Source organism: Pistacia vera, unplaced genomic scaffold, assembly GCF_008641045.1.
Source record: "Pistacia vera cultivar Batoury unplaced genomic scaffold, PisVer_v2 Contig567, whole genome shotgun sequence".
Lineage (NCBI taxonomy): Eukaryota > Viridiplantae > Streptophyta > Magnoliopsida > Sapindales > Anacardiaceae > Pistacia > Pistacia vera.
Window position 1 is genome coordinate 1 of NW_022196409.1, and position 12,557 is coordinate 12,557.

The 12,557-nt window shown below is 39.1% G+C and overlaps 1 protein-coding gene and 2 non-coding genes across 3 annotated transcripts; 1 reads left to right on the plus strand and 2 right to left on the minus strand.

Annotated features, from left to right (window-relative positions):
• Positions 1-453: 453 nt before the first annotated feature.
• LOC116108640 (growth-regulating factor 1-like) lies at positions 454-2,871 on the plus strand (the record flags this gene model as incomplete). Its single annotated transcript, XM_031394885.1, has 3 exons — positions 454-678; positions 1,127-1,481; positions 1,868-2,871. Coding segments are annotated over 3 exons (1,373 nt in total), but the record flags the coding sequence as incomplete, so codon positions are not given.
• A 1,937-nt stretch (positions 2,872-4,808) lies between these two features.
• LOC116108699 lies at positions 4,809-4,895 on the minus strand. The gene has a single exon (XR_004124673.1). It is a non-coding gene; the product is annotated as a small nucleolar RNA snoR8a (small nucleolar RNA).
• A 59-nt stretch (positions 4,896-4,954) lies between these two features.
• Positions 4,955-5,064, minus strand: LOC116108695. Its single transcript, XR_004124669.1, has one exon. It is a non-coding gene; the product is annotated as a small nucleolar RNA snoR126 (small nucleolar RNA).
• Positions 5,065-12,557: the final 7,493 nt, after the last annotated feature.

The following is a 12,557-nucleotide window of genomic DNA, read 5'->3' on the forward strand; positions in this document are numbered from 1 at the left end:
TGTGTTTTGTTTGTTTCGTTAAAACTGTTCTACGGCTTTTGGGGAAATGTGTGTCCAAGGGGATGGTATGGGAAATTTTTGGAGTGCAAGATGAAGTTTTTAGTTCTGTTATGGGGTTTTGGTCTCATTACAGTTGAAGGTCTTTTCATGGGCATTTTGTAAATTTTTTGTTTTTTTTTTTGTTTTTGAGTCTTGTCGAGAGAAAGTGCTGTTTTTTTTCCTTCTTTCATCACTAGCCGGTAATTCTTTCTTTAGTTCTGGTAAAATGTTTAAAAATATAGACTTGTAGGGGAAATTAATAGTACCAGCAAATGTGAGCGATTTGGTTGTCTTTGCCTTTCTCTTGTTGTGACTTTTAGCTTTATAGCTTCTTTTTATCCTGTTAAAGTTGAATTTTTCCATTACATACCGTAAATGTTATGAGACTAAGTTTGTCTGGGTATCATTTTACAGGTTATGGTTCTGGAAGTTTGAATGTAGGCATGCATGGGGATTTTCATGGGGTTAAAGGACCATTCACTCCTTCTCAGTGGATTGAACTAGAACACCAGGCCTGGATCTACAAGTACATCAGTGCAAATGTGCCTGTACCACCCAATTTGCTCATCCCCATCAGAAAGTCCGTCCAACCATTGGGCATGCCTTACTCATCTACTGGATCCTTTTCTCCCAGTTCATGTAAGCTTCTTCTCTTTGAAATGCTCTATACTCTGTGTTGTTAGTGTTCCCAGTTCCTGTAAGCTTCTTTTGTTTGAAATGCTGTATAGTTTGTGTTGTTAATATTATTTTTGAGTTCCTTATTTTTTTTTTTTAGAAAATTATGTTCAGTGAGAGTGATGGTGTTTTGGTTTGTGCACTTCCGTTAAGTTTTTAGAGTCATTCTGTTGCAATTGACAGGAGATTTGGAATTTGCAGTTATGAATTTTGATTTTTGCAGAAATCATAAAGTTTTCTGTTAATCTTTGTTTGAAAGTTTTATTGTATAAAGCCAGGATGTAATTTGGCTATAAGGTAACACTGTGCTTGATAAAATTCATCTTCTTTCCTTTCTTCCTTTTGGTTGGTTGGTTGGTTTTTTTGTTTCTTTTCTGCTTTTATTTATTTATATATTTGTAAATTTGTACAGATGGATGGGGGTCTTTCCATCTAGGCTATGCTACCAGCACTGATCCTGAGCCAGGTAGGTGTAGGCGAACGGATGGAAAGAAATGGCGGTGCTCAAGGGATGCTGTTGCTGACCAAAAGTATTGTGAAAGGCACATAAACAGGGGCCGCCATCGTTCAAGAAAGCCTGTGGAAGGCCAGACCGGCCATGCAGCCTCTGGGACCACTAATTTGAAGGTGGTGCCAATGACTTCTTCCGTGTCAACATCTGTGATAACCAGTGATGGTGCATCCAACAGTCTAGCCATCACCCAGCACCAGTTCAAAAACTTACAACCTGGTGCCGCCAAACCTTCTGTGGATGCCCTTGTCAGCAGGTGAAGAATACGCTTTTAGAATTTGAGTTTTTTATCTGTTTATCATTTTATGCTTTGATTGTTAAAGGTGATGCTGCACTTAATGGTTTGCATACTTATACTCTCTTTTACCTTTTCCTTTATTATAAAGGAGATCCAATTATTTCTTTCTACTTTGGTGACAGAAACTACTCCTAATGGTTAAGACTTAGGATTCCATGATATATTTGTAATTGTTCTGTTTCAGAGTAATTCTGATATTTGGATAAAGAAATTATGAAAACTACATAATTATAAAATTCTAGAGTTTTAACGTTTTTCTTATCTTTTGCTTTTTAATCTTCCCTTATTCCCTTCTAGGGATCTTTCTACCATTTATTTCTAAGCAAAGTGAATTTGTGTGGCAGAGTGCAAGGTTCAAAGAGTGGCTCCATGATGTCTTCCACCACCAACCTGAAATCTAATGAATCTACTTTCCCTGTTCCGAAACAAGATATTCCATTTGAAGAATCCTCTCAATCTGTGTTTGGATTTCTTTGCTCTGACTCCCTCCTTAATCCTTCTCAGAGGAGCTCGTATTCGAATTCCAAAAACTATAGTGGGTCTTTCCTAGACTTTAATGACCATGAAACCCAAGATCAAAATCCTCTTCGGAAATTCATGGATGACTGGCCCAAGGATGAGTCTAATCGTTCCATACTTACTTGGCCTGAAGAGCTTAAATCAGATTGGACCCAACTATCAATGTCAATTCCTATAGCTCCAGAATTCTCATCATCATCCTCTCCCAATCGTGAGAAACTGACTCTATCACCGCTTAGGTTATCTCGTGAGTTTGATTCTAGCCAAGTGGGTTTGGGGTTAAGCAATGATCTCAGTGAGCCAACCCAAAAGCTAACAAACTGGATACCGAAGTCTTGGGGAACTTCGATGGGTGGTCCTTTAGGTGAGGCCTTAACCAATACCACTAACAATGTGGGTACCTGCAAGAGTTCATCTCTTAACCTGGGAACTGAAGGGTGGGACAGCAGCCAACAGTTGGGAACTTCTCCGACAGGTGTCTTGCAAAAGTCAACTTTCTGTTCACTTTCAAATAGTAGTTCAGGGAGCAGTTCAATGGCTGATAACAAAAAGACACATGATGGAGTTAGCATCGGCGATGGCTCAACCCTTCTAAGTTCCTCCATTCCATCTCTGTAATCAGCAAGTGACTTGAGCAAGAAAGACAGAAGTAGCTGGATCCGAGTGGAGAGCTTTGCAGCAACTATGTTTATCTGATTGGTTTCTATGATTTGTTCTTCCTTCAGCATGTAGTTTTTAAAATTTACTAAGTACTGACTTTGGGCTAATCACATTGTTAGGTATTAGCCATTTAAACTCATGAACCTATTGGGTCTCTATAGTTTATGAATTGAAGTAATTTATGATATGTTGAAGTTGTTCCATACTTTTTTGTTGGTAGCCAAACATTTGGTTGTTGGAAGGGCAGCTTCTCTTCGCATGATAGAGCTGTAAAATATCTGTTGATTTGTGCAGGCTAGACCCCAAAATAGTGGGGTAACATTCATCATCTCAAATATAATATGTAACTTCCAAAATACATATTGATTATTGAGGCTCAGCTGGGTGACCTGGACCATAATGTTGATATATCTCTCTCCAATCTTTTTCCAGTTGGTGGGTTGCTTCCCAGATATCAACATTATTGAATTTGTATTAATCTATTTGGTAGATTGGATGGAGATTCCTGGACTCCAGGCAGGAGGCACTCTTGTGGCTTGCCTACCCGGCTGAGCACTCGACTGCGCCCTTCAGTTTGTCTATTACCCTCGAGGCTCAAGAATGGCCCAGCCACTGACACTATTGCACCATTATGAACTTGGCTTGACCTTTAGTCATCACGTTTCTCAATTCTGGGACCTATTCTCAATTGCAAATTGGACCCATAGAATATTAAGTAAAATGAAACTAGTACTGGTTGAACTATTTATCTCATGATGGTTCACAGTTTACTCATGAATATTTGTCATCTTAACTTGTTTTTCATTGCTTGTTTGTTCTGCAAAAGAAGCAGGATTACAAATTCTACAGACCTGCATAAAGTTGACAGATAAGCATGCCCATCACTGAATTATTGAAGTGATTTCTCAGAGATAAAGTTGAAATGTAAGAATAAATTGTACATTTGGGCATTATATGATCATAATGATTAGAATAGTGCAAAATGGGATAATAGAATCGTTGAAACATGTTCTACAATGTAGAGACTTTTACAAACATGATATGTAGTCTCAAAATGGGCAGCAAGATTTAGTGGTATGAATTGTTGATATCTCAATCAGAGAGAAACAGTGGGTGAGGATTCTTGCTCTTTTCCAACAAAGACTTCTGGTCCCAACTTGCAATTCTTAATCATGAGAAAGAACCCACCCGTCCCTTTCTGTGTTGGGGTAATGGTAACCTGGAGGGGATGAGTCAGAGATCAGTAAACGATTTTTCTGATAGGAGATAATGGTCTCAAATTGTCAATGATGATAGCAATAGTTGAGCCTGAATGGCAGCTGATTCATTGTCTATACAAGCTGTGCCATTTCCTATGTGGGAAAGTATCCAATTTATGGCAAGATTAATCAACTGTACCAGGTATCTAATATTGATCTTGACAGTTGACACATTATCGACTTGTTCCCCATTACTAATTTAGTGAGCAAGCCATATACTACCACATAAAAAAAGCTCAAAGTAGAAAGAAAAACTGAGTTTAGGACCACAACCACGAGGAGAAACCAATTTAAATCGACTCCAAAATTCCATTTTGTAAGCTATGATTCTTTTAGGACTAGTACTATTCAGCTTAAGCCATCCATCCTATCATTTCAACTTGGACAGTATTTACATTTTTAATGGCTACTCAAAAGTTAAAGAGTAAATCCTTTGTTGAGACAAATGAAGAACAAAACAATTTCATGAAGTTATTTTCGAAAAATTCAAAACTAGGAACAGAATCTTCTCTGTTTCCCAGCTGCAACTTTAATAATTTTAGTCGCTCAATAGGAACAAACTTATGTATGCATAATATTGTCACCCGATAATATCTGTAAGAATATTATTTTGAAATAAAACAATACATTATTTAAATTTAATAGGATAAATCCTCTCTATATTAATTTTGAATTCAACATTCATTTTTAACTAATAAATTTATAAAAATTTCACAATGTTTCTTATTACTCTTTTTGGATTCATGAAGCTTAAATAAAAATACCCAACACAGAACAAAAATAATTTATCAAATTCGAATGCTAAAAAAGAAAGCAAAAGAAAAAAAGATTAAAAAATTGAAGTGGGTGAACTCATATTCTATGGGTGTAAAAGGAGTCTGTCATGCATAGAAGCATTCAGAACGAGGAATTATCTTCTAATCATCGCAACACCCACTTCATCTTTCAATCAAACAATAACAACAAAAACAAAAAACAAAAACAAAATTAACAATGGCTCAGACACGCACAAATGCTGTCATCAAATTAACATCTAATTGCTTTGATCCGTGTAAAACAAGATCAAATCAGGATCGAGAAATGTAAACTAGTCATCATTGCCTCTTACATAAATAACTACAACACAAAATTAAAATAAGAAAGAAGAAGAGACTAAAGAGAGGCGCAGAATAAGAAGGGCTCTATTGCTTCATTGGTGTAAAACCCTAATCACTGGATAGGGTTTATATAAACAAAGAGGGGAGGACGACTGAAATGACATGACTATCCTCTAGTTTTTGGGCTTTGCTCTCTTTACGGACTTGGGTTATTGTTTGGGCCTTGATTTTCAAATGACTGTTAATAGGGGGTTTATCTGAAACGGGAATATTAGGCATTCGACACATTTCAAATCAGATCAAATCTTAAGAGAGATTAATGAAGATTAACGATACAATGTTTAATTGTGATAAATAAACTATAAGAACTTCCAACTAAAATATTTACAGATTTGGGGTTGAGAATAATTTTTTTTTCAACTAAAATAATTAAATTAAATCTTAACACGGTTAATGGGATAATGTAATAATATAAACACCAATAACCCCAAAGGGTTGGCCTAGAGGTCAATAAAATTTGTTTCCTTCATTGATATTTTTTTTTGTTCGAATCACATTGAGGTCACTTACTACATTTATAACTTACCTTAGAACATTTGGTTTGTAGGATGTTCAATGGGCCTTGGAGATTAGTCGAGATTAGTTGGGGTGCGCGTAAACTGGCCTAGACACTCTGGTCATAAAAAAAAAAAAATTAATATAAGCACAAATAAAGTTTAACGATCTCTTGTGTCCTTTTAGCTAAAAGATATATAGATTGATGTATGAGCCAAAAATTGTATTGGGTCTGACGAGGTCCAATAACGAAATAAACATATTACGGCTTAGTGCCTTAACCCAATTCCGGTTGGGTCTACACTGAAATTCACCTTGTGAATTTACCACTGCATTAGTTTGGCTATCCTACAAGTTAAGCTAAATCGGGTTCCAGCTAGGGGTGTCAACCAAGCCGAGCCGTTTGTGAGTAGCTCGGCTGGGCTCAGTTCGGTAAAAAGCTCGAGCTCAACTCAGGTCATATGTGAGCCAAGTTCGAACAACCAATGCTTGGCTCGCCAAGCTTGAATCTAGGTTCAGTCAGCTCAGGTATATATGAAATTTTTACAACTATTAAGGGGCTGTTTGGATCGAGGGTAAATAAGATAACAGGGGTAATCTTTGTTTATTTTGCAAGATTCCTGTGTTTGGTTTGCAAGTAATAAAATATTACATTAATCTTTTATTGCAAATAGTATTTACTGTTAGTAAAGTAGAGAGTAATCCTATTACCTTGTTAGGGGGTGTTATTAAAATATTATCAGGATAATATGATTTTTCTACCCATTTTGCCCTGAATTAAAAACAATTTCGAATACAATTGCCCTCAAATATCTACCAAATAACAATTAGCCTAGCCCCCCACATTTGAGAAATTAGCTAAAACACCTCAGCCACAAAAAAGTTTAAAAGTTAAAAAAATACCCCTAGCCACCCAAGACTACCGTTGGTGATGACTCACCACAGCCAGCCGCTGGCGTCAGTCCCCGTAATGGTGCACGACCGATGGGATCTGGTCGATTGTGTGCCGGTAAGGCCTTTTTCTATCATGGATCATAAACCCATGGCCGGAAACAACTAGATCTGGAGTTTCTATGGCCGTTTCATGGCCAAAGATGTGGCCGTGGAATAGCTATAGATCTTGCCGTGAATAGGGATGGGCGCGAGCCGGGTTGGGGCTGGGGACCCCATGCCTCGTCCCCGTTACCCCCTCCCATGATTGTCCCCGGCCCGTCCCCGAGAGCAGGGATTTTTCTCATGACCATCCCCGGCACATGGGGACAAAATCCCTCCCATCCTCGTCCCGGCCTGGCTCGATGAACGGGGCTTAGCAGGGAATTTCTCCTCGCGGGGATTTTTGCCCGTGTAAATCAAAACTTTCTGTAACAATAATATTTAATTATTTTAATTGTGAAAAACTAGCACGTTGATTAATTGTATTCAATCTTAACATAATTTATTTGGTAAATTGTTGAATTATTCAATTGTATGGAGGCTTAGGTTTAGTTAGCCATGTTAATTAATTAATTTTTCATAAAATTAACATAACTAAATTCAATCTTAACATAATTTACTAGGTAAATTGATGAATTAATTCATAAAAACACTATCTCCACTACAACTAATAAAATTAGTCCATTTATGAAAGGGACAAATCTTATTATTTGATTAAGTTTAACATCATATTTAATTGATCAATTAATTAATTACAAGGATAATTGAATTTATGTAATTTGTAAGTTGTTAAGCAATTGTATATATTCTTATATCGGTTTGTAAATTGTAATAATCTAATTAAATTTATTTTTGGGCCATATCCCATGTATTATTATTTTGTGAAATTCACAAAGTAATAATACATATATTTAATTATTAAACTCCTTCGTTTAAATTATTTTTCTATAAATTTAATACAAACATTAGAAAATATTATAAAAATAAATATCATAAATTTAGATACATTACTTAAAATCATGATTTAAACTCTAACTTTATATACAATCTCATAAAGAGAACTAAAAAAAAAAAAAAAACATAAAATTCTCAAAAAAGTGGGGCGGGCGGGGCTCCACACGGTTTGGGGCGGGGATTGCACTATCCCCATCCCCGGATGCGGGGATTTTACTAAGGAGCATCCCTGGTCCTAGCCCCCTTTTTTTCGGGGATTCCTCGGCCCATTCGGGCCGGGTCGGGATGGATCCTCTCGAGGCCAGGGCAAACGCCCATCTCTAGCCGTGAAAAGGCCAAATATTTGGCTATGAAATGGCCATTGATCTAGCATTTTCACGGCCAGATCTGTGGTCATTTCACGACCAAACAACCATAGATCTTGCTGTGAAATGGCCATAGATCTGGCCGTTTTCCGGCCATGGATTTGTGATCCATGGCCATTTCCAGCTTTGCTGGTGCATAGTTGGCCATATACGGCCAATCGTGCGCCATTCCTTTGACTATCAGCGGTGGTCGGCGGTGGTGGCTGGCTACCGATAGTGGCTTGGGGTGGGTGGGGGGTGATTTTGCTACAAATTAAAGTTTTATAGAACTATGGCGTTTTAGCAAAATTTGAAATGTATGGGGCTAAAAAAAATATTCAAAAAATAATAATAAAAATCCTATTATATTAATATTTAAAAAGGAAGGCAATTTAGTAATCTATATAACATATCCACCCATTTATTCTCCCAACAAAACATATTATTCACCAATTTATTCGAATCAACTAAACACATTTTCTAAACATTCCCAGTAATCTTTAAGATGATATTTCTTTTCGTTAATACAATATACCTCTATAATAAAACATTATATGATCCAAATGTCCCCTAGGGGGTATAAGAATTTATCAATTTTAAAAAATGACACATGCACCCCCACAAAATCGAAATAAGTCAAAATCAATTTAGGGATTTACCAATTTAGAACACCCCCCCCCCCCCAAAAAAAAAAAAAAAAAAAAACCCCTAAAAACTAAAAGTCTCTAGTGATATGCCCTGCCCCTGGCCTTCTATTGTTGACGTCGCTGGTCTCATGAGTCTCTGTTTGGCATAAAAATTTGCCATCTCTGATTCTCTTCTCTGTTTTGTCTCGAATCTCAGGTATGTCTCGTGATGTTGGAGGAGCTATAGAAATTCTTGGTTGGGTTTTGCATGTGGAGGTGGTGGAGGAGATAAAGAGATGAAAATGGTTCTGTAGTGGATTTCATTTTATATTATTTTTCTACATGTGGAGGTGGTGGAGGAGATAAAGAGATGAAATTGTTGGGTTTTGCAGTGGGTTTCATTTTATATTATTTTTCTTCCATTTTGAATTTGAGATGAATGTGGAAGAGGATTCAGAAGGTTAGATTGGTGGCATTGATCTCTGTATCATTTCTTCCTAGGACACAAGGTTACACGAGCTTGCTAGAACTTGTTTACACAAGCTCAAATCGAGTTCGAGCTAGCTCATGTAAAAAACGAATCGAGTCGAGTCTCGAGCTCAATTTTCCTAACTCGTTAGGCTCGAGACTCGACTCGAACTCGCTAAAGTGTAAAACGAGTCAAACTCGTTTAAGCCAAAACTCAACTCGTTCACAACCCTAGTTCTAGCTCATTAACCCACAATAGTCCCAAAATAGGAATCAAAATCCTATTTACTTTCCACTTCAGTCATGATCTTGAATCTTACTTGAATTGGTAATCCTAATATGGTAAAGGCAAGTAATAACACTTCCTTCCTAATTCAGACTCCTTACCCAAGTAGGACTCACAATTCTACTAGGACTCCAGCCTTCTTGGTTCACTATATAAATAGAGGCCAGACCTCTCATTATTCATTCAAAAATCACTCATAGCTTTAGCTTCTAAATTCATTCTCCTAATAATCTCCATTTTCCTCGTTGTAAAGCTTAGTTCCAACTAACTTTACCACCTTCAACCACCGCAAAGCTGTGCTTCAGCCCCTTTGTGTTAGTCTAGCCCTAACCACATTATGGTAAACCTTTTCCTACTCTCAGCTCTTACTAAAATACCATCTATCATGCTGACTTGAGCGTCAGAGTGCCTATGACAGACACCACACCGGTGTCACCCAAGCCTTCACGTTCCTTTTGTCTCTTTGTACAAGTCCATTTGATTGTCAATGGCTCGCTTCTCACAAGATTTGTCCCTTCCGAATCAACCTTAGATTTTACCATCTACAGTTTGGCGTCCACTATGGGGCCTTGACAATTTTTTAGACTCAAATGACCTGCTCCATTCACTCTTACTCCCTCTGCTAAGCCATTATGAGTAGAAGTACTGAAACCCCTGCACCTGATATTGTAGCTCAGATCACGGCTCTCACCACGATTGTGCAAGAGAGCAATGACAAGTACCAAGCCTTGGAAGCCCAGAACATCGCCATCCATGCAGCAAACTAAACCCTCCAAGATAAGGTAAACCAATTTTACTCGCTCGATTAGGCTTTGGGCCAATAGCACGCCTACTCATCTTGAGCCACCATTCATCCAAGGCAATTGTTCACAACCTCGGATCATGAAACCCTAGCAAGCCTCTCCCATCTCCATTCGACCCTAAACACTACTACCATGACCCACCTAGCCGAGTTGAACGAAACAGGGACAACCTAAACCATCAACCTCTTGGCCACCAAATTGCTCGTCCAAACAACCCTGCTCTAACAATACCAACTAAACACACCCTTCACCTTCCTACAAACAAAACCCTTGCACTCGGTAGCCAGTCTACCTCACCAATCGGTCTCGTTCGGCTTGGTCATACACATCAGCACGAATGTATTCCTTTACCTACAAAACACAAAACTCTATACCCTATGGTAACCCTCCTGAGGCAAGCCTTAGCGAAATGGTTATCCAAGATAGAAGCCATGATCCAACACATCTCCTGCATGCCTACAACCCTCAAGAAGAGCAAACACCAAAGCTTTGTTAACTCACATTTCATCGACACCATAGCCTTCATAGAGATGTCGTGCAAGTTCACATTTTCTAACATGAAGCTCTATGATGGAACCGCTGACCCAAATGACCACATAGCCTCCTACAAGCAGAAGATGTTCGCTGCCACTATACCTTGCGATCTCCGCTAAGTGTGAATGTGTAAAAGCTTTGGCTCTAGACTTATGGGACCAGCCTTTAATGGTATATCAACCTCTCCATCAACTCCATCGCCTCATTCACTAAGCTCATAGACACCTTCGTTGAACAGTTCACCAATAGTAAGAGATTCGAGAAGCTATCTGACGACTTGCGTAGAGTTTATCAGTACCATAAAGAGCCACTTCAAGTAAGAGAAGATCTCCATCTCGTATTGCAATCAGGAGACAAATATCGATGCATTCATAAAGGGTCTCCTCCCCGACATGAGCTCTACAAGGAACTCACCAAGTTCAAATATACCATCATAGAAGACGTGCATGCTCGAGCATGGGTTGAGATCAGACGGGAGGAGGTTGATGTCCATCGACCTATATACACTTCATAGGATAATCGGTACGATGACCGATGCACCAGACAGTCGTAACCTCAACAACAACATTAGGGGACAAGCTGGCACTGGTTCATACCCTCTATCCCCTAGCTTAGTTGGGTCAATATCGAAAATTGATTCTACTTTATTATCTGGTCATATGTAAAAGGGTCTGATCTTAAGTCTTGCTATCAATCGACATATAAAGTTGTAACTTGATCTGACATTATATCAACACAATGTCTCTGTCAACTCTACATTGCAATAAAGAGTTTATTCAACATTCAAGCAATTGAGCCATGACCTTTACCTCGTTGTGATCGAAGTGCAAAAGTCATAAGTCGTACAATTCAACACTAACACTGGGGGGACAAGCTGACGTTGGTACCTACCCATCTATCCCTTATCCTAGCTGACTCTTCAACAAAGTCTGCCCCGCCCCGCCCCGCCCCGTTCCGCCCCGCCCCAACTCATCACCATGCCCACCACTCGTAGAAGTGACTCCAACTCAAAGGCTCATAGGTTCACTCTTGGACTCAGACTTAGAGTCATCACTTGAGCCTTCATTACTCGAGTCTCTATCACTCAACTTTGTACTCGATTCCCTCACTATTCGGGCTATATGGTAACATACACTTACGCTTTTAGTGGGAGTCGTGGTCTCACCCTTAGTTAACTTACTCGACTTAGCTGTTTAAAGCCAAGGTCACCAAGATACCCATGCCAAAAACAACACCGTACCAAGTCTCACCTAGCTCAACTCCCGCGCAAGCTTCACTCAACTCAGCCTTGAGACACTGTGCCTTGAGACATCGTACCAATATACCTTCCACTTGGCCTAAGAATGTACGTGGCCTTCCGCTTGGCCTGACCAGAGGACACTTAAGAAGGATCCACTCTTGGCCTTCCACTCAACTCTGCCCTACCGAGCGAATCTTAGTGAACCAACTCCTCAAACATCCTCTACGATATGGTCACTCATTCATATTCAGAAGATTCAAGACACTTACCTAGTACTCGGCCCACTCGACACGACCGACCTAGTGGGAATAAGTCTTGAATAAAATACATCAACTGCTATTTATCAACACATCCATTCAGCTCGGCTTATCAAGGGTAATCATATCATCAAGTTCTCATGTCGTCGTCCTCACCTTTTTCGACCATGTCTCCATTTGGCCTTAGCTTCATTCAGTCATGTCTCCATTTGGCCTTAGCTTCATTCAGTCATGTCTCCATTCGGCCTTCTCACCATAGGCCTTCTTACTTTTATTCAGCCTTATGTTTTCGTTTGACCTTATTTCTAGTCGGCGTAGCCTATTTCAGACTTGGTTCTACTCAGTCTTGCCTTTCCATTCAGCCTTGGTTCCACTCGGCCTCGCTTCTCCATTAGTCCTTGGTTCCACTCGGCCTCGCCTCTCCATTCGACCTTGGTTCCACTTAGCCTAACCTCTTTATTTGACGGTTCTACTCAGCCTCACCTCTCTATTCGGCCTT